Below are 27,881 nucleotides of genomic sequence, written 5' to 3'. Positions count from 1 at the left end.
TCCTCTGCTCTTCCTCTCCTGTTCCCCTCATCTGCTCTTCCTCTCCTGTTCCCCTCCTCTGCTCTTCTTCTCCTGTTCCTCTCCCCTGCTCTTCCTCTCCTGTTCCCCTCCTCTGCTCTTCCTCTCCTGTTCCCCTCCTCTGTTCTTCTTCTCCTGTTCCTCTCCCCTGCTCTTCCTCTCCTGTTCCCCTCCTCTGCTCTTCCTCTCCTGTTCCTCTCCCCTCCTCTGCTCTTCTTGACAGTGACGCATTTCAGCCGGCTTTTTATTTCTCATCTCCATAAATATATCTAGTAGTAAAGCTAATGCAAGGGCTAGAAATCAATGAATTCTTTGCTAATACTTCCTCGTCATCATGGAGAGCGCTGTTCGCACCGCTTTCTCCTTTCCACAAGCGCTTGCTCTCCCTTGGCGTCTGTCGTTGCTATGCAACAATGAACTTAGGAACCGCGACGCTATTATGAGCTAATATCCAAAATATTTCCATCTCGTAGCTCTTTCCTCCTTTCTTATCAACAAGTGGATTTACAGCCACCACATCAGCAGCACCGCCGGTCGCCATGTCTCAGCGCTTTTATGAAGAGGACGCAACTGCACGCGCATCAAGTACCGGGTTTGAGAAAACCTGGTACCGTAGCGTGACGTTTAAAGGAGTCATAACCTAGTATTACCTTGGATACCCACGCTCTATTATAGTCTTTCAGGCCCTTCTAAAAAAGAAAAGTGGAAAAAAAAATAAACACAGAGCTCCTCTGACCCTTATTTCTGAATGCATTATTGTCTCGCGAGATCTGATGCGATATTTTGGCTGTCGTGGACGGTCATTTTAATAATGCAAATGAGGGGCGCGTTGATTGGTGGCAGGAAGGAGGGGGCTTGACACCGCAGGTAACTTCAGCATATCATTCCAAAATGACATCATGGCGCAAGTTGTGAATGAACCCGACCTGGCCGCGACCTACTGAATTCAACCATATATCTTTGAGCCAGACTCTGAACCAGAGCTGGAAACGGAAGATATAGAGTCAATGGAAGGACGTCTACATCAACATGTCTCTGAATGGTAAAGACAATCATTTTGACTGAGACATACATTAACATCAGTAACGGGCTAAAACGTTTGTTGCTATTTTCTCCCACATAAGTTTACCTTTTATTTAATGTAGATTATTAACGGAGATGCAGTCTACTTTTTTTATCAGCTTACAGTGGTTATAGAGATCAACGTTTGCTATCATGTGTTGTTTTTGCCTTGTTTCACGTTGTGGTTTTATATAAATCTTATAATCATCCACTGGTCCCTGGTAGTTTGGTCCGTTTTTGGTAGAGAAAACACATTTGAATGTTGATTCTGGCAGTCAACCACAGAGCAACTCACGTGTGCACTACATTTCTGCATCTTTCTTGACTGAATATGAGGGGGAGAGGGGCAGGGCGGGCTTCCTGCAGCATATGTCTGCGGTGTCCTTATGGTATATCCTGCCCCGTCTTGACGTCAAGTCGGGGGAGAAATTAAAATCTCGTATTTGAGTGCGCGTGCACGTGGGCTGGTTTACGAACCCTGGGGTAAACAAACGCTTCACTTTTGAATATCGGCTTCCCGCGGCCAATGTATAATCGTTAGGCAATCATAACATTGATTCTCGTGGAAAAGTGAAAATTACAGGTTATGACTCCTTTAAAAAAACATTTGTTCCGACTTGGTACCGAAGTACTGGGTCTTTGACAACACTCATAAACGTTGGCTGCACTGTTTCTTACCTTGCTCTACGTTGACTTTACTAACGTTAGTTCCAGCTTCACCGTCACCGTCACCACCTTTTTAAAAATATTTGTTTAGGACATCTCGAAGGCCTCTATTTTCTTCTTCTCTTTTCTTTTCTGAGCACTGGACTTGTGCTGACCGGACATTTTGAGCGTAACGTTAGCCTACTGAACATCAAATCAAATGACAACATCAAAATTCTGATCAGTGGCCAAACCATTTTTGTTTTGGGGGTGTTCTTGACCACTATTTCAAGGACAATTAGGAAGAAAACAAATAAAAAGCTTTTATGTAACTCAAATATTAGATTTTTTCCACAAATATGCCTATTTTATTTATTTTTTAACAATTATTCCATAAAAAAAAAATTGTTGACACTTTAAAAAAAGAAACTAGCTTTTGTAGTGGGGGGACGGGTAGGCCTACTGAGAATAAGGTGAACCATATTCCTCACGGCTGCGAGTCTGTTAAGAGGAGACGGTCAATGCCCTCTTTATAATGAATAATATTAATGTACCAAATCTATTAATTCAGAAAAAGGAATAAGTATTTTCACTAGTGGCATCAGAATTTTTGTCCACCAGCAGGAGGCGCTCTATCATATGAATATCGTTCTCAGGATCAGACCAAGGATCAGACAGTCCGTTTGCCCTCTTTTTATCCCTCCTGTGAATCTACTATTGCTTGGCTCAGGTCATGAATATTAATTACGCAACGTGACGCAGGCCCAACTGATTCGCTGACAGACTGGCGTAGAACGCTGCGAACCTGTGCGAACCAACGAATCCTGCTACGTTAAAAGGCTTGGCTCATGAATATCAATTTGTTACGTGACTGGACGCTGCAGGAAGGTTGCCAAGCTACGTCGTCGTGACCTTATTAATATTCATGAGTACTAAAGCCTCCTCCATAGTAGGGTTGGTAATTACGAGACCCTCCCACACTCTCGTTCTCCGTTCATCGGCTGTCTGTCCTCAGCATCCCCTCTGTGGTGATGGCGTGTGTGGATGCTGCTGATGCGGCGGTGCCCGGGGCCTAACACACCGGTTACCGGGAAACCCGCGAGACGAAGACGTGCGGGGCTGGGCAGTATGAGCCTTTCCTTTAACGACCGGTCACCGGATCACTACTGTATCTCGTGTCAGTTTGTTTGCTTGCGTTAAACCGAGGAATGAAGTGCTGCAACCATGATGCAAGGTAAAAATCCACATCGGGCCCTTAAATTCATCGCTGTCTGTTGATATTATTTATTAGCGTGCTAATATTCTCTAGCCGACTGTACTGTGCATGACATCCAAATGCAGCACATGCTTGTTTTGGTGTCTGTCTCCTTGAAGGAGGTGAAGGATTATGTGTCACACGTTGTATGGCCAGTGTGTATGTGTGTTTGCACCGTGACACACACAAACATCATGATGGCACAAATAAATTTAGGTTATATTTTAAAGGCGGTTTACACATGTGGTCCAGTGCACAAGGAATATGTAACTCCCATGTAAATCTGCCATCAGGATGTGTGTGTGTGTGTGTGTGTGTGTGTCTTTGCTCTGTGGTCTACAGTCCCACCCTCATGATCTCATAGGTCATGATTTATTTCCTCTAATTTAAAGGGATATTTCATCCAAAAAATTCCCAATTTATTCACTTTTTTTGTCGTTCCAAACCTGTACGATTTTGTTCCTTCTGGGACACACAAAAGGAAATTTTGAAGAATGGACTGGTCATTCTTTTCCATGTGATTACAATGAATGGGGACTGAAACTTTCAAACTTCAGAAAGTACACAAAAGCACCATAAAAGTGCAATATACACTACCATTCAAACATTTGGGGTCAGTAATTCTTTTTAAAGAAATGATACTTTTATTAATCAAGGATGCATTAAATTGATCAAAAGTGACAGTAAAGACTTTTATATTGTTCTATTTCAAATGCTGTTCTTCTTCTGAACTTTCTACTCATCATAAAAGAATTCTCAAAAAGTATCACCGTTTCCATGAAAAAAATATTATTGCTATAATATTATTTTCAACATTGATAATAATAAGAAATGTTTCTTGAGCATCAAATTATCATCAGAATGATTTCTGAAGGATGGAGTAATGATGCTGAAAATTCAGCTTTGCCATCACAGAAATAAATTACATTTTAAAATATATTCAAATAGAAAACAGTTCTTTTAAATTGTTATAATATTAGGGATGCACGATATATCGGTCACCATGAATAAGTTGGCCGAGATATTAAAGCAGATAAATAATGGATTATTTCCTTCAGCTTAGACACTTCAGATGCGCACTGTTCACCATGATATTTTTTTGTATCGCTTGAAATATAATCGGAATCACTTCGAAAAGGAAAATAGTTACAGTTAAGTGCAACATGCAAGTCTGTCATATGGGCTACATAAAATTATAATGAGAACATTATTTATATAAATCATTTATAAAAATCATAATGAGAACATAATTTATACATCATATAAATTTAGATTTATTGGTCATTATATCGGTTATCGGCTTTCAAATATAAAGAATTATCGGTTATCATATCGGGCAAAATTTTCATATCGGTGCATCCCTAAATAATATTTCAGAATATTACTCTTTTACTGTATTTTTTATCAAATAAATGCAGCCTTATAGAGCATAAGAAACAAAAACAAAGCAAAAAGTAGGATCTTTTTAATGAATTATTTCTCAAAACCAGTCTGGTTGTGAGCCGACCCATTCACCGGTGATCACTGGCAGGTGCTTGCTGGTTAGAAATATCTAATGATTTGTTTACAAATTGAACAGATCCAGTTCTCAACTTATTGACAATGATTTGGTCACAGTGGTTCTCAAGTTAACATCTCACTGGATTATCAGTGAATAAAAGCTTGAATTTCAATTTGTTTCTCACATCAAATTATTGAAGGTTCAGAAGACTTCGAATGCAGTGTACGTGTTGTATATGGACCACCATTATGATCAGTTTGTATCATTTTTGAAGCCTGAAAGCTAGTCCACATTGATTATCATTGCAATCTATCATTTGAAAAGAGCAACCAGTACTTTTCTCAAAACTTCTCCTTTTGTGTTCTTCAGAAGAATGAAAGTCATATGGGTGTTAAACAACATAAGGGTGCGTAAATGTGAACTATTCCTGTCTTCAGTTAATGGCATTGTAGGATTCGCATGTTTAAGGTAGTGAACAAGCTGCAAGCAGTTTCATCTCCTTGTATTTGTTTTGGGATAACTCGACTTAATTGCCTCACTTTTAGCCAAGCGGAGGAGGAAATGTCAGCTTTTCCCTAGAGGTCTTCTAGACTAGAGGCATGATGGGTGAACAGTGAACACACATCTCGAGACCCTCAAGCGGTCCCGTATGCCATCGTGCCAAGATCTCCAGGCTATAAATTCTGTTGCTTTGTCTGTATCGACTATGATGCCAGTCCTTGGGGATGCTTGGTTCTACATACAAGTTAATTGGCAGATTGAGAAAATATTGAAAAATAAGCTTTAAATCTTGCATATTTGTTGTTGCTGACACCCTTCCACCAGATTTGGTCATCCAGGTCAAAGATGCACCGTGAATCCCAGTACAGAGTTGCATGGGTCATTTGCCTTGATGCAATAATAATAATAATTAAGTTTCATCATTTAATTCAGTCCACTCAGAATGAGGTCTTGGAAAAAAAATGTTTTTGCATTTTTTAGTTGCAGATGTTGAAATATTGATGAAAAATGTGTCTCCCCTGGTGACTGAATTCAGTGTTTGTTTTTCAGATGTCAGCGAATTTAGCTCTACGTTTAACTTAGCACTGCGTGTTGCTTTGTGTTTGGGTAGTTGATGACAAGCAGTGACGTTCAACTTCTGCAAATTCTTGTATAATTATCATCATACATTATTTATTTATTGTCAAATTTATTGAGAGAATACAGGGAATATTTCTACTTTAGTACTCATTGATTTGGCAAATGCTCCAAACCCAGCTAACAGGAAACCTTCTCATTCTGGGAATGCTCTGTCCAAGTTATGAACATATGTTCTAATGTTAATAGAATGTTCGTTCAAAGTTCTCTGGTCTTTAATAATGTTCTCAAAACTTTAGCACAAAAATAGTTTATACATCGTTCCTGGAATGTTTTTTCTGAACCGTTTTAGTTGGGTGTTCATCTAACAATCTTTAAATGTTGTTACTTGAGAACATTCAAAAGTAACGTTTCCACAACTTAAAGGTTCACTGTGTAACTTTTTTTTTGTTCAACATTTACAAAATGTACATAATAAGCAAGTACATCATGAATCTATCTTCCAAACCGTGATTTTGTCTTATCCTTAATCACTATGCTATGCCTAGAATTATTGTTGGGGGATTCTGTGTTTTATGAATTAATACAAATGTATATAAACTTTAACATTTGAATCGAGCTTTAAAAATGCAATCAAGTGAAAATATAGCAATTCATTTACAACAAAACATTCAAACGTCTTAGAATATATTTTTTTAGCTGGGAAGTATCTTGGAGTCCTTTCAAGCTATACGTAATAACGCACAACATTCAAAAGATTAAGTTGCAGGATACAAAAATTTAAAATGATATACATATACAGGTGCATTACCATCCAAAAGTTTGAGGTCAGTAAGTTATATTATAAATATTAGGCAGCACGACTGTAATAAAAAAAAAATCTTGAGCACCAAGTCAGCATATTAGAATGATTTCTAAAGGATCATGTTACACTGGGAGAGACTATTATTTTAATTAATAAAATAGTATTCTATTATATATCAAAATAGAAAACTTAAAATGTATAAATTAACATGTTTCACCATATTATTGTTTAACTGCAGAAATAAATGCAGCCTTGGTGAGCAAAAAAAAAGAGATATATAGGTTAATCTAAAATGGATAGTACATTAATAATAGACCTGTACTTATCATACTTATATATGCTTATTAGGACTAGGTGTTAAAATCCCTTGATGTTCAGCAAGCGCTGTTGTTGGAGATGTCCTCTTGGGTAGGGTTGGATTGGTGCCTCCAATACGACACATCCTCAGTTGTGCACCCCGGCCTCATTGGGTGTTTCGGCCTTTTATCACAATACACCCTCACCCGAGGCTGGCCCACCACAGGTTGATCAGACCTGGGTGTGTGTCGCACCGGAGGCTCCATGAGGTCACTTGGCAGCCCATACCGTCTCCTTCCGCTTCAGCCACAGCCAGTGACTGCTTCTTTCGGCAGCAATTGCAAGGTCTTTGATGGTCTTCCGCTGAGCCTGTCCTCTGATTCCAACCTCCTTTAGCAGCCTTGTGGTGGAACTAGCTACAAAGCCCCTGCTGCCCACTTCCACTGGACGCACGTTTACCTTCCAACCCCGGTCCTCTGCTTCGGCAGCCAAGTCTGCATATCGCAACCTTTTCCTTTCAAATGCCTCATCGATGGCTTCCTCCCACGGGACTGTCAGCTCCACTATAAAGACACTTCGACAGGATTTGGACCAAAGGACCAGGTCTGGGCGCAGGTTGGTCGCTGCAATTTCAGGTGGGAAGGTGAGCCTCTGACTTAAGTCTACCCGCATTTCCCAGTCCCGCGCTGCGTTTAGTAGGCATGATTCTGGAGGCAATCGATTGGTCGACCGTTTCTCCCCTTCCCGGACGAAGGATGTTGGTTGCCGGAAGGTAGTCTGGGCTTCCAGGGGCATGGCGTTGACGGTTAACCTCTTACTCTCCAGTGTAGCAGCGAGGCACTTCAGCACTTGGTTGTGGCGCCAGGTGTATCTGCCTTGCGTAAGGCTGGTCTTGCAGCCCACCAGGATGTGTTTCAGGGTTGCTGGGGCAGAACACTGGAGACAGGCTGGATCCTCTCCAAACCAGAGATGTAGGTTGGTTGGGGAGGGCAGGACATCATATGTGGCTCTGATGGTAAAGCTCAACATATTGGACTCCATATTCCACAGTTCGCTCCAAGTGATCTTCCTCCTCCACATTATCATTATGTCATGTTATATATCTGAACTCTGATACTCTAAACAATTGCTTTCATCTCTTTCAGTGGATTAACTATTAACTATTATTTTAATTAATAAAATATATCAAAATAGAAAACTTAAAATGTATAAATTAACATGTTTCACCATATTATTGTTTAACTGCAGAAATAAATGCAGCCTTGGTGAGCAAAAAAAAGAGATATATAGATTTCATCAAGACTGATTGTTATTTTTCTTATAACATGTTACACTAGACTCGAGGAACTGTGTATTATTTGGTTCCTGACTATAAACATGATTTTTAACAGGACTGAAAAAGCGTACCCGAAAGGCCTTCGGGATACGGAAGAAGGAAAAGGACAGTGAGTCCACGTGAGTAAGAGCAGTCAGTGGTTTGACCGTGGCCACATGAACATGTTTTCCGAATTTACTGGTGTTTTTTTCTATTTGCACGTGCTTTCTTCAGTTGCAGCGCGTTGAGCTCTCTCGGCCACCGTATAATAGCCGTGGAGTTATATGATTTTATTCATTTACTTGACTTATCCAGTGCTAGAAATCACCGATTTTTTTCCAGACAGTGTGAATCCGTTTTAAATAGTAGATTTTTAATACTTATTTTAAATAATTTTAAGCCATCTTGAGGCCCCCTAGTGGGCCCCGGCTCCCTGGCAGGTTAATCTAAAATGGATAGTGCATTAATAATAGACCTGTACTTATCATACTTATATACTTATCATTATGTCATGTTATATATCTGAACTCTGATACTCTAAACAATTCCTTTCATCTCTTTCAGTGGATCACCAGACAAAGAAAAATCTGTGAGTACAACACAAAACACAATCCATGAAAGTGAATAAACGGTCTACAAACTTACTTTAGGTAGTGTTGTGAATTATTATTTCATTGTGATCGTTCTTACGCATGTTTTATTCCCAGAAAAAAGCCAATGGTGCACCCAATGGTTTTTACGGTGAGATCGACTGGGATCGATATGTAAGTAAATCTCTCTGAATTCTGATTTTTTTTCATTTGGTCTTTATAGTTCCTGTGAATGTAATGCCTCGTGTGTTTGTCTGTACCATAACAGAACTCTCCTGATGTGGACGATGAAGGGTACAGCGTTAAACCTGGAGAACAAGGGGGAAATATCCTTTTAGTCTTCACATGCATATTGATCTGTACTCATTTCCCATCTTTTCTTTCCATCTTCATCTTTTCATTGTATAAAAATGAAGAGAAAAAACTATGGAATTCCATAACAAGATTCACCAGCTTCAAAAGTCAAGATGGTCTGCTCCTCCAGTGAGTCAGAGGGAGAGGGAGAGGGAGAGGAGGAGCATGGGAAGAAGTTTAAGATCAAGATCAAGCCATTGGCAGCAAACAGTGGAACCTGTACAGTATCTACTATGGATGAGCTGAAGGCTTCAGTGGGGACGCTGGCCATATCTCCTTCCCCTCTGGTTCGTCTTTAAGATTTACTTTACACGGCTGATGACCCATAATAATATTCACAATCAAATATTGAGATGATTTCCTCTGTTCTTCTGTTTCCTCACACAGAGAAAGAGTCCGGTAAGCAAGTGTTTAACTTTTTACACTTCTGTCTGGTTTGACCTTAGCTCTCAGGATCATAACGGCAAATGGTGAATCCATCAAAAGTGCTATTCTGTAAAAATTTTAATCAGCAATGCTTGAAATGAATAAATAAACTTGACTTAAGTTTTAAGACTTAGCAGTTTAGTTTAGTTTTTTTTATTGGTGTCCGTCGATATTGGGTATTTGTTTGTGCATTCTCATATTCACTACTGTAAAAAAAAAAAAAAATGTTTGCTCTCATCTAATACTTAAAAGTGAATCTTTGAAAACACTAATAATTTAATAACACCTGTAATCTTAAGAAAAACTCAAAACAAACATCCATTTTTCATACATACTTCTACACTACCGTTCAAAAGTTTAGGGTCTGAAAGATTTTTTTTATTGTTTTTGAAAGAAGTCTGTAATGCTCACCACGGCTGTGTCTATTTGATCAAAAATACAGTAAAAATGGAAATACTATGAAAAATCATTACAATTTAAAATAACTGTTTTCAATTGTAATACATAAATGTAATGTATTCCTGTGTTTAAAGCTGAATTTTCAGCATCATTACTCCAGTCTTCAGTGTCACATGATCCTTCAGAAATCATTCTAATATGATGATTTGATGGTGAATAAACATTTATTACTATTATCGGTGTTGAAAACAGTTTTGCTATTTAATAGGTTTGTGGAAACCATGATATATATGTTATCTTTGAGTAATACATTTTTAAACAGAAACCTTTTGTAATATTATAAATGCCTTTACTGTCACTTTTGATTAATTTAATGCATCCTTGCTGAATAAAAGTATACATTTTATAAAAAACTTTCTGACCCCAAACTTTTGAATGGCACTATATTACATTTTTGTTATTATTTCATACATTGTTTGTTGTGATGACTTGTACACTTGTACTATTTATAAAATGATTTTTAGACAAAATAGTATTGAAATTTAATATTGACTAATTATTGTCCATAACTATTTTTATTTTAACAGTATCATTCAGAATTTTAATATTGCTGAATCCCTATAACTGTGTCTAAGTAAACAATGAGCGATATGTTTCCATCACAAATTCTTTTTTTTCATTGAAATTGTCTGTTATTTGAATTACTGGCTTTAGGTAAATTTTACATTTATGAATTTTGCAGATGCATTTATCCAAAGCAACTGACAATATATTGGATTCAAGTTATATAAACCCATAAAAATGCTGTCGCTAGTAACATTTTGTACTCTTTGAGTTACAGAAATGCATTTATAATGCATTAATGCTTTCATGTATAATGAAGAAGTGTGCTTCCACCTGGAAAGATCCATCACGCATGTTTTCCTCTTCTAAATATTGTTTTTGTTAATAGGACTGATCTGTTACTCACTCTCTGACCAGGTCTGTTCTTTCTCCTTTTTTGCTGATCTCAGAGACGAAGTCCAGTAAGTATGGTTATTTGTAAATGGAATAGATAAATATTACCAAAATGTACTGATGTTGCTATTGCATGCGCAATAGAAGCTGTGTTACACTGAACATTTCATTGTGATGATGCTTCATGGTGTGTTACTGCTATGCTGACAGCTTGATACCCTCATGGATTAATATGAGTGAATCATTAGATTCTTGATATCATCTGCAGCTTCAGCATGTTGGCTGTGAATGTCAGATGGAGTTCAGTCTGTTGTCCATTACCTGAAGATGTTTGCCGCTCATCAGTTGTGTCAGAGAAGCCTCATTAGTTTTCAATGATAAATGGAACTGATGGAAAACAATGTCCAGGTGCCAAATAATAACTGTTATCTCACACGATTGGACTCTATATTCAGTGCAGCGGTAGAAATGTGTCAAGGGGTAGAGATTTAGCTATAAGTATTTGCTTAAAAATAATATGTGGTCGCAGGTGTGCATATATTTCCACTTTTGACTGTGGCCCATCTAATCAGAATTTACTCGTTTATTAATATTAGTTCTATTGGTTTGTCTCTTTCATTTGGTCATTTCAATTTTGGTCGTATTGCCCACCTCTAACTTGTATCTATTGTTCAAAAGTATTTTTTTTTTTTAAAGAAATTAATACTTTTATTTAGCATCGATGCTTAAAAGTAATCAACAGTGACAGTTAAGACATTTATAATGTTACAAAATGCTGTTCTTTTGAGCTATCTATTGATCAGAGAATCCTGAAAACAAATATTTCACAGTTTCAACAAACATGAAGCAGCACAACTGTTTTCAACATTGATAATAATAAGAAATGTTCCTTGAGCAGCAAATCAGCATATTAGAATGATTTCTGAAAGATCATGTGACACTGAAGACTGGAGTAATGATACTGAAAATTCAGCTTTGATCACAGGAATAAATTCAATTTTAATATACAGTATATTAAAATAGAAAACTATGGAAGCTTGTTCGCAATTCTGACTTAAAATCACACAATTTTGACTTTCTAACTCACAATTCTGACTTTAGAACTGACAGTTGCGAGTTTATATCACGAAATTCTATTATTTTGCAAGATGTTAACTATAGGTCCACATAAGAGACTTCTTTCAAAAACATTTTAAAGATCTTTCCAAACCCAGTTTTTGGAACGGTAGTTTATGAAATCTTTCCAGGCACCTAGGAGATACATTTTTGGTACGTGTTTTATAGTAATATGTGTGTGAATATCAAAGAAAAGAGTTTCTATCCCATCAAGTTAGTTCATATAAATGTTGCATATAGTGTTTGTGGTCCTTGAAATGTCTTTGTTATCTTCTTCTGTGACCTTTGTTACAGTGCCAGATGAAACGAAACCTGTCAAGTGAGTGTTCGTTTGGAAATCTCGACTTGACTTTGTATTGTCGTATCACTCCAGTTTGTCGATCATGGTTGTCACTTTTAAATAGTTGTGTTCTTTGCATATTCCAGGTGAGGAGATTGCCAGACCTAGACGATCTACTCCAACACCCACGACAACCCCAGGGCCTGGTTCAGACCCGCCCAGGTTAGTGTGCCATCATCACCAATCCTTATGGAACTTTGTGGTTCCGCTCACTATTGAATTATTCATTTTTAATTGAGTAACCTTTCTAAATTTCACTGCCTGAATACTCTTGGTATATTTTGGACTTGTTGTTTTTTCTTCTGTCTCGCATCAAAAGAGAATACACAGCAGCGTTTTACGGCCCACCGTTTGAGACCAATTTTGAAGCACACAACTCAGAAGGTAACGCTTTCCATTATGGAAAGTTACATTCATACTTCTAAATAACCTTACATTGCTGAGTTATTTTATGTGGCAAAATGTTATATGTGGTTTACAAGATTACCCTGTTAACTGTCAATGTCTCGATAGCAGGACACTTTTTTTATTGCCTTTTTTCCCCACCACAAATGTTAGTAATCATCATAAATTTGGCATCATTTGAAAGCTTAAAGTTGCCCCATTATGCTATTTTAAATGTTCCTAATTTTGATTTCAGAGGTCTCCTACAATAGATTTAGCATCAAAGGTAAAAAAAAATTAAAAAGAATTTCATATTATACATTTGCAGCATTACCTTATTCCTCAAAGAGCCTAAAAGATTGCTCAAATATTCAGACTCTTTCAGTGATAACACTCTGCTTTGATTGGTCAGATGGTCTAGTCTGTTGTGATTGGTCGACTGCTTTTAGCACGTGCCAGAAACGAAACTCCCATTACCATTTTTGAATTTCAGCTCCAGACGCTTCCTCAGCACTTCTACACATATTGTTACGAACAGTAACGATGTCATCGGTTTTTCCATATCGATTCCAGCGCGAGTCCTTTTGAAGTGCACGCATCTTCTCGACGTGTAGACAACACAAACCAAACTCTACCAGACCTCAGCTACAACTACAGTGTTTGAGGGCCAGTTGCTTGTGGGCAGCCAGTGAAGACCATAGGTTGGCATTGTGCAAATTTGTTACATGTTACGTAGGTTTTTAACAGGAAGTGAGACTGGAATTGCAGACGACTCGTTTCACCAGTTCAGAATCGATTCTTTCTTTTAGGAGAGAAAAAATCTATTTATTTGTCTTCCGCTTTGATCTTTAAAACTTTGCAGACCTTATTACACACAAAATAAAAGGTAATATGCAAAATAGCATACCAGGGGCACTTTAAACACTCAAAAGTCGTCCTATGAATAACGTTTTGAAATTGGACATTGCGTTACAATGGATATGGCACATTAAAACCTTTTAGCAGGTTTGATTTTTGTGATGTCAACTTCAAACATGGTTAGACATATGGCATTGATTTTCCAGCCATTATAGAGTCCAAATTATTTTGTAAAATACATATTTTGTATAAAAAGAATGTTCAGTTCGGTACATTTACTTTACAATAAACTCTTTACATTTCTATAACTTTTTACAAGCTACTTTTACTTCTGCAATAATCTGCTGAGTGTTTCCTGTAAAAAGAGACTTGCGCCTGTATTCTAAAGTATTCATAAATTACAACCATTTAAGTTCAAATCTATGCTCAAAAAGGGGATGACAGTTTCCAGGTTAATCAGAAGTTTATCAGGAAAAATGTTCTTCTGTGTCTTGCTTTGCTTTGTCTTATGAAATGTTTGTGTTGGTCAAGGATTGATTTGATTTAATGTTAATGACAGTGTTCCTGGCTGAGCCGGAGCCGTGGTGTCAGTCCGCTTCTCTCTCCGCCTGTGTTCTGAGCAGATCTCTGCCCACTGCAGGTACTGCTCCACATTCATTATCTCACTGTACCTCCTGCACCTCATGGATAGGCGTGTCAAATGTCCAAAATGTTTTTGATAGGCTTCAAAACTGTCACAGTGAAGGCACCAATACAACTCACAACGACGACACTAAAGTAGTTCCTAATGAAAGGGATTCAATGCTACAAAGCATCATATTTCATAGCTCAGAGTGTGACTGGATCTACAAGATCAGCCAGAAAAATATCATCTATTAGCTATCAGTCAAATTCATCTTTAACTGTCTTTATTTAGCGTTTTCTTTTTTTTTGGCCAACAAATCATTCGAAATATGCCTGTAGGCAAGCGGACAGAGAGTTTGTAAGCATAACTGTACAAAAGCGTACAGGCGAAAGACAATGAAGCCCATTATAATCAGTGATGTTGCGACACAACAAATCCCTGGCACTATTTGGCCAAACATTTGTGAATATATGGCTATATGTACTACCACTATTAATAATACTACTAATAATATTTTACTTATTATTTCTAATAGTAAACAAAAATATTAAAATTGGACTTTTATTTTGACGTGAAACCGCTGGGAGACTTCAAAGCTTCGCATTCGTTGATTAGCGCTTCTCATTACAAGTATAGGAAGATGATTGGTGAATGTTGCGTTTTCAAAAGCATGTTAAAGTGACCCAAAGTAAGTGACACAGTGATGTAAGATCAGACACAATTTGCAACATCTCACACGTCATACGATGAGTTCAAGTGACAAAGTAGCTGTTTGAATGTGGATTGTTCCATTGTTTTACAAAACAGTCTTTATTCAGCGCAATATTCAGTAAGGTAGTACTTCTTTCCGAACATGCCCTGTCAACTGTCTTTTCAGTTCCGCCTCCACTTCCTCCAAAGAACATTCCTGTCACTCCACCTGGACGCAGCTCTAGCTCTGTAGAATCCTCCGGTACGTACTGACAGTTTCAATTTAGCATCCAAAAACATGTCATTTCAAAGAACTGAGTTCCAGGATCGTCTTTCTCTAGAATACTTGTTCCTAGCTTTATGTTTGTGGTAGGGGTGTGCGATATTGACAAAAATGATATCCCAATATTTTCTATGATTTTATCAGTAACTATAATCTGACTATTTTGCTGAGTGTTTTTTTGTGCTGGTACCTTTATTGGTTTAGGTCTGTTGTGGACAGCTGACTCCCAAAACTTTTCATAATCTTCTTTTTCTGTGCGGTGTTGCAGCAGTGACCAAAATTAAAGTTTTTATTAAAACTGATGATATTTGCCACCTTAAATTGATTTCCAGGGGCGTTTTACCTTTCATTAGGGACATTTTTTCTAACCTTATTAGATATATGCATCATAGTTTGTCAAATTCTTACATTTGATCAGTAAATTCAATTAGAATAGTAAGACACTATAGGCTGTTTACCAATCAAATGAAATCAATATCAACAAAATCTTTTTTGCACTGCAGAACTGCTACAGAAGCTGCATCTAAAACAGCATTTGCGCTGAAATGGTTTAAAATTGCTTGAAGGCATGTTTTTGCAGTGAGCGACATAGTCGAATGATGTCAGCTTCAACATTGTTAAAACAACAATTATATACATATATATGCAATACATATTGCACACCCCTAGTTTTGTGGTGGTGGTGAAAGATGGAAGAGTATTTGACAGTTCATTGTTGTTCTTTCCAAACAGGTTATTATAGCGTGGTTCCTAGTGTCAGAGGACATGGATCAGCTTCGGCCTATCAGGATTCCTCATTATCTGACCCTGCCGCAGGGGTATTTATGCCTGACTTGGACTGTGTTTTCGGGCCTGTAGAGACGCCCAGGTCTGGATCAGATGTGGTGCAGTGCAGTTGGGTGAGCTTCAGCGAGGGCTCTCCCGCCAGACCTCCTCCACCAGATGAACCCGCCCCTTCCCCACCTCTGTCCTCTTCCCCTGCGGACTCGCCTCCGACCTCGCCCCTCAACCTGCCGCCTCCCGCCTCGCCCCCTCCCCCCCTCCACTCCATCCCGCCTCCAGATTCACCTCCACCACCACCGCCCTTAGACTCTCCTCTGAGTCCCCTGGACCTTCCCTGCTGCTTTCAGCTCCCAGAGCCTGAGCTCACCCTAGAGTCCCCCGTGACCCCTGCCAGCCCCGGACTGCCCTTCCTGCCAGCGGACCACCCTCCACATGGCGCCATACCTTCTCCTCTCACCTTGAGAGACGACAGTAGAAGAACCCCTGACTTGGCGAGCATGAGGGACGAGTTTACTGTGTTTGGCACATCACCCAAAGACTTTGCAGCAGGAAGCTTCAGAGGAACCCCACCTCCACTGCCCCCTCCTACTTACAGGAGTGTGATGGGCTCCCCGGGGCCCGGCAGTGGTAAGTTAGCAGTTGTTACTGAAAGGGATACTCCATCCAAAAAGGAGAATTCTCTCATCAGTTACTCGTACTGTATTCCAGTTGTACAGTATATGACTTTCTTTCTTCGGATGAATGCAAACAAAGAAATAACCCTTCTCTGTGAGTCCATATAATGCAAGTGTATGGGACCCCCAAAGTTGACTCTTTAAAAACCATCCAAAACTAACATGACAGTAATCCATACAACCACAGCTGATGAATCAATGTCTTCTGAAGTGAAACCTTAGGTGCGTGTAAGAAAAATACTACTATTTAAAACTTTTTAAACTATAAACCAGTGCTTCCGGCCAACGGTCATACTGTATGCACGGTCATGAGTTCATGCTTTAACATATCCCTCTGTGCTTCTGCTTCACTTCTCACGTTAGAGTCAGGATGCACTTACGTAGCGCTTCACAACGCTCTCATGAACCCACATATGACCGGAAGCGATGGTTTTTACAGTAATTCAAAAAAAAAGTTTTGAATATTTCTCACCTATTGTTTCGCTTTAGAAGACATTTATTTGTCATAAGTATTACCGCCTAATCAGCATCAACTTTGGAGGTCCTTTGCAGTATACAGACTCACAGAGATGGATTATTTTTCTAAAAATCGGTTTGTGTACATCTGAAGAAAAAGGTCATATACTGTACATTTGGGATGGCATGAGGGTGAGTAAATGACAGATTTTTTGTTTTTGTTTTGGATGGAGCATCCTTTTAAGACTGAAGCAAGCATAATGACACATTGACATGGAAATAATGAAGAAAGAAAGAAAAAAAGACTAATTTCTAGACCAGTGGAGTCTTACAATATTGAATGGAGAGTTTCATAATGCTAAAGCTGTCAGGTACTGTCGAGAATCTGAAAGAGGACCCAGGCGCAGAATAGCTGTGAACGGGGGTTTTATTAACAAGACTGTAGACAGGGCACAACAAGGAGAGTGAGGTGTGAAACAGTTCGAAGAGTAGGGCTGACGACACGATGACCACTGAAACCAGTCCTGGGTGACAACGGGCTTGTAGAGAGCAGAAGAAGAGGCAGCACCAGGTGGAATGATGGTGAGGAAGACCAGGCAGGAACACAAGGAACCAGAGGCTTGATCTCTTAGCTGTAGCACCAGTCTAGCTGCAATGCAGTGAATGTCAGTGGTCAGGAATTCTCAGGATGCAGGGCAGGGACAAACACAAGACAAGACACAACAAGATAACAGGGCAAGACAATAGAATAATTAAATAGAAAATATAAAAATAAAAACTGAAACAGAACAATGACTAGTGAAGCAAAACAAAAGTAAACTAGGAATAGAGTTACTGAAACGTGCAATCAAAAAATATAAAACAAAAAGAACTTTAGAGTAGAAATAAAATCAAAAGAGAAAAAACAAAAGACTAAAACTAACTAGAACAAGACTAGAAGGAAAAAAAAAGCAAAAGGATACACTAGAGCTGGAAAGATCAATATCACAAGGACTAGGTTTAACCATAAACACAAGGCAAACAGGAATAAACCACAAAGCACACAAAACGAACCAACAAAGAATAGAGGGAAAAAGGCACAATATAAAGGGACCAGAGCACATGAGGATCAGGTGAGCACAATTAGTGAAATGAGGACTAGACGTGGACTAAAGTAAACAAGTCTAAACAAGGGAGCGTGGTAACGGGAAACAAGGAGGAGCACATGGCCAACACAAACAAAGACAAAGCCATGTGCTCAAGCACAAGACAAACAAGGAAACATTAAACAGTGACAAAACAGACAAGACTGTCACGGTGGGACCCTGACAAAAGCTTGCATCCATGGAGCTAACTGATCTTAACTTGTTTTTTCAGGTTTAAGTTCAGGTGCTTTTGAACAGGAGCCTTGATTGAACCATTATTATTATCTTAGCAGCTGCATTAATAATAATATTATTAGTTTACCTAAAAAAGAAAATTATCCCATCATTTACTCACCCTCAAGCCTGTATATGACTTTCTTCTTTCAGCCGCATAAAATATAATATCCTTGCATAGCATCCATGGGTCATAAAAGTAATCCATACAACTCCAGTGGGTTAATAAATGCCTTCTGAAGCAAACCGATGGGTTTTTGTAAGAAAAATAGAATACCATACAAATATATATATATATATTTAAAACTATAATCACTGGCTTCTGGCAACAGTCGTAGCCGTGTGTTTTCGCGAGAGGGGTCCATTCGCACCTAAGCTTACGCTACTCCTACATCATACATCGAGTCAGAGGTCACCCTTCCCCCTGAACTCAACTCTCTCGTGAGCGCGCGTACGGCCATTGCTGGAAACCAGTGATTATAGTTTTGAAAGTTTTTTACTTCAGAAGGCATTTATTAACTCCATGGAGCCGTATGGATTACTTTTGGAGCTTCAAAAACTCAGGCACTATTCAACACCATTATAAAGCTGGGAAGAGCCAGGATATTTTTTAATATGACTCTGATTGTGTTTGGCTGAAAGTAGAAACATATACACCTAGGATGGCTTGAGGGTGAGTAAATTATGGAATCATTCTCATTTTTGGGTGAACTGTTCCTTTAATAATAATAATAGTAATTAATGAATGACCACACTGAAGTACTTCTGTAATAATAATCTGATTTTATGTTCTTAGGGCCGTCCTCTCCCGCACGCGCTGGCACTCCACTGTCTGCTAGCAGCCCCATCCCGCCTCTTCCACCAAGACCATCATCACGACCGAGACTACCACCTGGAAAACCAAACCTAGCAGATCTGGTATGACTCTCTCCACTGCTGTGGAACATTTGAAAAATGTCACCTCAAAAGAAAATGCCTATTGGTTCTCAACACATTGCCAGACAAAGACATTAGCCTACTGTAATCCCAGTAAATTACCGTAAAATTACCAGAATTACACAAATATGCTGGTCATACAAGCAACGGTGTTCTGTTTTTTTAGCGTTAAAGGGATACTTGCCTCTGGGTGGTTAATAGAGGCCTTCTGAAGCGAAATGATCCGTTTGTGTAATTAAAATATCCATATGTAAAACTTTATAAAGTAAAATAACTAGCTTCCGGACAAAGGAACATATGGATTCCACTTAAGTGCAAATCGCAACTTTACACTTAAGTAAAAAAAACACTCTTAAACTCTTAAAAACACGAGATGCGCATATTAGTATCCAACTGCAGAGCTGCAATGCTGATTAATGGAAAAGAAGGGAGGGTCTCGAGCGTGACACGTTTAAAAAGTTGAGAGACATGGCGCAAAACATTATTTTTGAAAAGGTCCTGTTCACACATGATCTCTACAGAAACTAGAAGTGGCAATATAGTAAAATAAGTAAATATAATTATTTTTGTTGTTTATAATTCTTTTATTCAATTCCATTAACTAAATATTTTTAATGATTTGCACTTTTTTTATAACCAATGAATTTACATTACTTTTCTAGTTTGTGAGTTTTTTTTACAAATAGCAATTTCAACCCCAAAAAAAATATTCTAGAAATCACACATTTAATTCTTAAATAAAAATGGCAGTTGTTAGGGAAACAAAGTAAAATAAGAAATATGATTTCAGTTTACATCTTGATTAGTATCTGTTTTAGCTTAATCAGAATCTTGTTTTATCTTATTTTAAAAGATGCGTCTCTTTGGAAGTGTGCTGAGGGCCCCTGTTTGAGAACCACTGGCCTAGGAAATTATTGCTTTGGTTGTTCTCACTAATTCTAAAGATCCAAACATTAAACTCAAGCATTTGTGGGTATTTATACCCATATACTGCTCAAAGACAACAATAGTTGCAATTGTTCATTAAGGGAGTGTGGACTAGGCGTCAGATTTATAATCCCTGGTTCAAGCTGTTATTTCTGTTTCCCCTCAGGCCCGTCCCTTCAGCCCCCCGATCCACTCCTGGAGTCCTCCACCCTTTGCTCCTCTGGCCAGAGCTGAGAGCACCTCCTCCATCTCCTCCGTCACCTCTCTGAGCGCAGCCTCCACACCTACACTAGGCCGAGAACTGAACCTCTCTGTGTCAGGTGGGCCACAACACAGCTGTCCCAAGTCAGTTATCGCTGATTATACACAGTGTGAAGATGATAACCAGGCATAATGCCTTTTTCAGTTCAGTAAGTTGTGTGACCTTTAGATAAAATTAGATCTCCTTCTGTATTTCAGCATGTTCCAGAGGTCCGAGTCCTCTCACAATGGGACCCCAAGACACTCTACCAGTGGCAGCCGCCTTCACGGAGACCATCAGCGCCTACTTTAAAGGAGCAGATCCAACTAGGTAAGCCTGCAGGGAATATTTTAAAGTCAGATTTTGAATTTAGCTCATGTTTAGTTAAAATTTGTTGAATTTGATGTTTTTCTCTCGTGTCTTACTGTGTGTTGTAGGTGTTTGGTGAAGATCACTGGTGAGATGGTGCTGTCTTTCCCAGCAGGGATCACCAGACACTTCTCCAGCCACCCCAGTCCACCAGTGCTGACCTTCACCATCAGCCAGTACAGTCAGCTGGACCAGGTCCTTCCCAACCCACAGCTGCTGTGCTGGTAATACAACACCTGCAACTAGTGAATGATTCGTTCAGTTGAACCAGGCTTTTTAATGATTGTCAACCCGTTTTAGAAATAGTTTGTAATCATCCCCCTATAAAGGAGAACTTTGCTTGAGAGTAGAGCTGAGGTGGGTGATGTTGGAATTAGAGTTAATATTAAAATTATGGCTGATACCAATAAACCAATATTTATGTTTATGTTATGGTCAGTATTATAAATTATTATTATGTATTAAAAACAAAACACTAAAAACGAAATGCTACCGTCTGTTGTTGAGAACACACAACGAAAAAGATTAGATTCAAAAGTCTTTAATGAATAACAGGAAACGTAACAACCGTTATACACTGATGAGACCAGGCAAATGAGAACAGAGACACTGGAACTTAGGGGCTGTTTTACAAGACATTGTTTTCAACTAAAACCGTCAAATTTTGGCCGTTCATTCAGACGACAACAGCGTTTTGGATGTCTGAAAATGCAAAGTTTTGAAAACGGGTTTCAAAGTACAAGTTAACGGTCTCTGTGTAAACAACAAAGACTTGAATCTGCATCGGTTAACTAACCTATTAACAAAAGTGGTCATTTTACAGACTTGCAGACATTAAGTTGAGGATGTTTTAAATATGTTAAATATGTTTTTTAATATTTTTTGATTAGTGAATGTAATATTTTGTGCAGTAAATGTAAATATTGTGTGAAACTGAATTCATTTAAATTCAGCTTATTTCAATACATTTGATTTGCTATCATTAAAGTGCAGTGTCATTATATAACAGCCTTTGACTACTCTGCTCTCTAGATATCAGCTTTGACCAACGTTTTAAAGACCTTTTGAGATAGCATTATTTGAACGTGAAATATTTCCATCCTGCAGCGACACCACACCACCTACAGTTGACGCGAAGGAGTTCTGGGTGAATATGCCAAACTTGTTGAGTCACCTGAAGAAAGTGGCTGAGCAGAGGCCACAGGCCACGTATTACAATGTGGACATGCTGAAGTACCAGGTGGGATTTTGCATATAAACATGATCTGTTAGGATCTACATCATTTAAAGGGGTCATGACATGGTTTTTTGCACACACACAAAAAAACAAATATATATGTGGAAAAAGTATTATTTTCAACCCTCATTGTCTGAAATGATCCGTTTTTAAGGGGCGGCTCCTTTAAAGGTTTGTTGGTAAATGGCCACTGTTATGATTGGCTGACATTATCCATATAATACCGTCATTTACAAACAAAGCATTATGAAATCGTTTACTTATGGTTTGCGATGGTCAGATCCAGTACAGTTCAATGCTTCATCTGTCAACAAAAGTTTCTTTGCGAACTCTCCATTACACTGTGCCTCATTTACAAAACAATCTGCAGTCAAATGCGCCAACCAAACATATAAACCTCCAAGACGGCATTAAAAATAAACCATCCACTTGTTCCCGACACTGGGATCCTTTGAGTACTTCCGAAACTGAATGCTTATCTTTGTACTGTATACAGTGTAGACAGTGTCAGTGATTATAATGGGTTCTATTTGCTTCTGACGCGACGCAACGCTCCCATCCAGCAGTGACTGAACGCCAGTGGGCGGGGCCTATGCCACGATGACATATAACTTATTCATCCATGTCTTGCTCTGGAGGCAGTTAAATGCAAATGTTTTTGCTCAAATCCCACACTATCCAAACGAGCCGTTTTTGGAGCTTGATTAAATAAATGCTTTGTTTATAATGAGGAGGATTTTTAAAGCTATGAATCTTGCAGGATGTTTTAATAGTACAAAGACCTATTAATATATAGTATAAAATATAATATACTTAAATATGTCAAAAGATCAAGGCAAATTTGATTTCTCATGTCATGACCCCTTTAAATCTGAATCTGGTCATCCTCTCTATAGTAGTGTGTAAGATATTTGAGATTTGTCCTTCCAGGTGTCCACTCAAGGGATCCAGTCCACGCCGCTGAACCTTGCGGTGAGCTGGCGTGGTGATGCCAGCAGCACAGACCTCAGGATAGACTATAAATACAACACAGAGGCCATGGCCACTCCCACACCTCTCACCAACATCCACTTCATGGTAGCTGTGGATGGTGGCGTGAACAAACTCCAGGCCATGCTTCCACCTGCAACCTGGTAAGGATCTATCAAGAAAATCACTCTTAAAAAAAATCAACAGCAGTGTGTTGATTTATTGTAATGTTTTCTCATTCCTTGCTTTTAAAGGAACCCAGAGACGCAGAAAATTTCGTGGAAGATCCCAGAGCTCTCACAGAGGTCTGAAAATGGAGGTAAATCCCCTTTAGATATTAACTGGTTGGAAGGGAAGCCCTCTAAAAGCTTTGCTAGAACGTTTAGCTCATGTTGGCAACTGTACAATGTGGTATAACTGGCAGAACGCCCTAATGGTAGTGAATTGAATTACTTAAGGAAAGGATTCACAAAAAACATTTTAGGCCATTTTTACACCTGGTATTAAGATGCGTTTTGGTCGATCGGATCACAAGTAGACGAGGGAGACACATTCCCGTTTACACCTGATGTCTCTTTTGTCCACTTTCAACCACTTCTGTCTTGATTTCTTTGATGGGAGGGTTTATGGATGGGTAAATGTATGGGATTTTTCAGATCTTGCGATATAATGAACTAAATAAGCTCACACAATTCACATATGAACGTGACCGGAGACAATGTAAAAACATACGGAGAGCATCAGCTTTCGTCCACATGAGCGTCTACACTACGAAAGGAATCCGGTCGAATGTGTTTTCAACTACCTCTGGAAGTGGTCGAAGTGGACAAGCTCAAAACGGTTTAGACCCCGTTTACACCTGTCGTCCACTTGTGATCCGATCGACCAAAACGCATCTTAATACCAGGTGTAAACAGGGCCTATTTGGGGAAAAATTGGGAAAATGAGCTTGTACAATTAAATATCCAATAGCAGCTCATATATATCGTATACAACGCTGCATTTGGCACAGTCTATATCATTTATTCACAAGCATAGCTACTGTATAATCACTGTTTTTATTCTTAACTAAATTGATTAAAAATGTAAATAAAGCTGGATTAAAATAAAATAAAAAATATTAGAATAAAAACTTTTTTTTTTAAATTTGAAATGTTGCCTTGGCTGTTAATTGAAATTAAAATAAATTAAAGCTTTATATATATATATTTTTTAAATGATTCAAACTGACAAAAGCACAAAAAGCATTAAAATGAAGGTTGTAAATAGAGAAACTAAAGCTAAAAATATCATATGAATAGTAAAACAGTAATGCTTAAAGGGATACTCCACCGTTTTTTTATATTTCATATTTTCCCTTAACTAAGACGAGTTGATACATACCTCTCTCGTCTCAGTGCGTGCACTCAATCGCTCTGACGTGCGGTGATACTTTGATAGCACTTAGCTTAGCCCAGTTCATTCAATACGGGCCAAGCAGAGAAGCGAGCAAACACCTCCACGTTTTCCCTATGTAAACACAGTTACACGAGTAGCGTAACTCGACCAAGAATGGTGACACAAAATAAAACGTTGCGCTTTTCTAAGCGTGTAAAGTGGATAACTATAATGTATGGCGGAATACCACAGCAAGTGCTTGGGAGCACTTCGACAAGTGTTTGGTCGCTTCTCTGCTTGGCCCGTATTGAATGAACTGGGCTAAGCTAAGTGCTATCAAAGTGTCACCGCGCGTCAGAGTGATTGAGTGCACGCACTGAGATGAGAGAGGTATGTATCAACTCGTCTTAGTTAAGGGAATAACATAGTTTAATATGAAAAAAACGGTGGAGTATCCCTTTAATAATAATAAAATACAGTAACACTACCGGTATTCTATAAACAGCAGGAACTTAATACTATTTCACTGCACATAAAGTGCCATGCAAGATATAAGATTCTATGGCAGCTTTGATGCGAATTAAAAAAGAAAAATCTAGTATAAAAACACCCCAAACCGCAGCTAGATCATTGATGAAAGGCTGTCCAAGTTGTTTTTCTTTCTGCCAGCTGCGCAGATGAAACGTCTCCATTCACTGCAGAGGCTTGACATCAGCGGTCACTCGAACTGCAGTTTGCTGAAGACAAACTGAAAATGGAAATGCTCTTTTTATTGGTAATCAGTGTGTTTATAGACAAACCCTAATGATATAGACAAACCCTAATGATATTTAAAACCAAATTTCAAAAGAGCTTTTTGCATTGTGCGGATAGGATAAAAAATGTAAACATTCTGTCATCATTTACTCACCCTCATGTTGTTTTAAACCTGTATGACTTTGTTTCTTCTGTGGGACAGAATAAGATATTTTTAAAAATGTCATGGAGTCCAATCATCTTCTGTGTTCTGCAAAAGGTGAAAATCTGACATTTGTAAGGTGAAAATATTGTTTTGTGTATTTATTCATAATCATGAACATATGTTAATGTCTTTTGACCTGCACATCATTTTATATTAGCTTTGTTAGCCTTTGTTTATTAGCCGACTAGCTTAGCGTAGCATTAACTGGTCAAGAACAGCTCTTTGGTTTAAGTAGAACAAGATAACACACTACGTTTTTGATCAGGCATTGACGACGAAGGAATTCTGTGAGGGGACAGGAAGTTTCATGGCAACTGAATTGCAGTGACAAAGGTATTGAGGGCTGCAGGAATGAGTCCTAAAAACCTGAAGACAAGTTAGCATTTTTAAACTGCAACGCGTCTGAAATCAATGGATTTTTCTTAATGACTTTTTGGTTAATTGCCTGAAATAGAGTGTGTGGTTAACACAAGCTCAAGATATTTTCACGTTTTATTCTATGACATAAAATACATCAGAATACACCCCCCAGCCCCCCCCCCCCCCCCAATGTGTGTTTTTATTTAAAGGATTTACTTGTCTTGAAAAAGGCGATTGTTTACAAACGGGACTGCAGAGGTTGTCTAGGACATTAAACGTCATGGAAAACTCGTCTACTCACTAGTCCGCTTTCACAGCCTCAATGTGTTTATACTTGCGCAGACATTCAACCATGGTGTAGTTTGTTTATAACTTTTCACTTCTGGTGATTGTATTTGGGCTTCAAAATTCATAAAAGTTGTGTTAATTTGTGAAAATTATCATTATGAACAAAACGTGCAAGTGTCATAAACTTTTGTTGGTCGCAGAAGTTTTTTTCCGGCAATAATCCAAAAGCTAATGGAAAAATCCTATTGGCTTTTTGTCGATGATCCCAGGGTGATGCTGACTTCTGGATTGGTCTACAGTAATACAGTACGCATCACTGCAGCACTCTATACGGTGTGGATGGCAAAATATAAATATAATACAATTAGTTGTTTAGCGAATAACAATGAATCATAAACTTAAATATTCAGGCAGTTGTACAGTTGTAGAACTTCATTGCACCATCTGAGGGAAATGTTTAAAGGGATAGTTGACATTTTGTCATCATTTCCTCAAGAACGTTGGTGACCAGACAGTTGACGGTAGCCACTGATTTGCATAGTATTTTTTTCCAAATATGGTCGAGAAATGGGGTCCGTGAACTGTTTGATTACCGACATTTTTCAAAATATCTTCTTTTGTGTTCAGCAGATAAAAAAGAAACTCATGCAGGTTTGGAACAACTTGAGGGTGAGCAAGTGATGGTCAAAGTTTTCAGTTTTGGGTGAACTATCCCTTTAAATGTTAAATGATGACAGACAAGTTAACTGGAATGTTGCAGAGATGATATTTGGTTATTAAAAAACAACACTTGAGCACACTTCTGTGGCAACATTTCCACAGATCCAGGTTTTGTGCTGTAGTCATTGTTATTAACCTCATAAATATGCAAATACGAATGTTAACAAATGTACAGTGTGAATAAACCGTGTGGTAGGATATATATATATATATATATATATCTGTAATGTCCTGTCATTGTGTGTCCGTGTGCCAGGGGTTGGCGCTCTCCTGGCTCGCTTCCAGTTAGCCGACGGCCCCAGTCGACCTTCGCAGTTGGCAGTGCAGTTCACCAGTGAGGGCTGCACTCTGTCTGGCTGCGATTTTCAACTTTTAGGTTCAGGCTATAGACTATCCTTGGTTAAAAAAAGGTTTTCTGCAGGTATGTCTTTTTAAGAAATATTTTGTTCATTTGCAAAGAAGCAAGAAGGGCTCTGTGTTCAATCAATGACACTGACACCACAAATATTCAATTAAGGCCTTGTGTTTAGGAATGTACAGTGTGAAATGGCAGTTTATTAATTGTTGAATTAACTGATTCAAACGTGATAAGCCCTAACGTTTATTTTTTCACAGTATCTGATATAAAAATGTATGTTTTTGTATTCCACAGGTAAATATCTGGCAGACAACTGACCTGGCTTCAGCGACGACCTGCTGGATGATGGGCTGTGAGTGGGACGTTAGGATGCTCTTTTGGCACTACAAAGACTTTCAAAAATGTTTTTAAACGAAAGTCCAGAAGTACAGCACTCAAAATCTCACTTACAATGTCTGGTGTAGAATATCATCAGTGCGTTCTGTGGGTGTGTGTGTGTGTGTGTGTGTGTATGTGTATTTTGTGTGTATATGATAAAACTTCAGGACAAATGCAATACGTGGACTTTTTCCGCTGGGTTCTTGCAGAAGGCAGAGTTTTCTTTTTCACTTATTGCACATTCTCTCTTTCACTCAAACCAAACACACCTAGTGACATAACAATCTAATGATACCAGGGTTCACATAGGCTATAGGAACACACATGTCGGCAGTGTTTGGCTTTCTTTTAGTTATTTTGATCAATTCTAAACAATTCGATCTAACTATAATTAAGTCTCAATTCCCAAATAATGCTACAGATAACACTTCACAATGAGATACAGTTTGTTAACATTAGTTGATGTATTAAGCCCAGGACACACCAAACCGA

The 27,881-nt window shown here is 38.5% G+C and overlaps 1 protein-coding gene across 2 annotated transcripts; it reads left to right on the top strand.

Annotated features, from left to right (window-relative positions):
- Window positions 1-2,649: 2,649 nt before the first annotated feature.
- sgip1b (SH3GL interacting endocytic adaptor 1b) lies at window positions 2,650-27,881 on the top strand. 2 transcript variants are annotated; one of them, XM_056263483.1, is made up of 23 exons: window positions 2,650-2,959; window positions 8,052-8,115; window positions 8,540-8,564; window positions 8,683-8,739; window positions 8,834-8,891; window positions 9,016-9,206; window positions 9,307-9,318; window positions 10,758-10,769; window positions 12,112-12,136; window positions 12,244-12,319; window positions 12,477-12,541; window positions 13,959-14,039; window positions 14,902-14,976; window positions 15,730-16,407; window positions 19,065-19,186; window positions 20,298-20,451; window positions 20,591-20,702; window positions 20,810-20,965; window positions 21,849-21,981; window positions 22,909-23,111; window positions 23,202-23,266; window positions 26,910-27,074; window positions 27,306-27,881. In XM_056263483.1, exons 1-23 carry the CDS (start codon window positions 2,950-2,952, stop codon window positions 27,326-27,328), a joined length of 2,562 nt encoding a protein of 853 aa, XP_056119458.1. In that variant the 5' UTR covers window positions 2,650-2,949; the 3' UTR covers window positions 27,329-27,881. The 2 variants fall into 2 exon arrangements, with proteins under 2 accessions (XP_056119458.1, XP_056119449.1); XM_056263474.1 differs by lacking the exons at window positions 2,650-2,959; window positions 8,052-8,115; window positions 8,540-8,564; ... (1 more) ...; window positions 8,834-8,891; window positions 9,016-9,206 and having other exon boundaries at window positions 10,726-10,769.

Source organism: Rhinichthys klamathensis, unplaced genomic scaffold (assembly GCF_029890125.1).
Source record: "Rhinichthys klamathensis goyatoka isolate OS25496 unplaced genomic scaffold, OSU_Roscu_1.1 h1tg000011l_1, whole genome shotgun sequence".
Lineage (NCBI taxonomy): Eukaryota > Metazoa > Chordata > Actinopteri > Cypriniformes > Leuciscidae > Rhinichthys > Rhinichthys klamathensis.
This window is presented reverse-complemented; position numbering and strand designations above follow the sequence as displayed.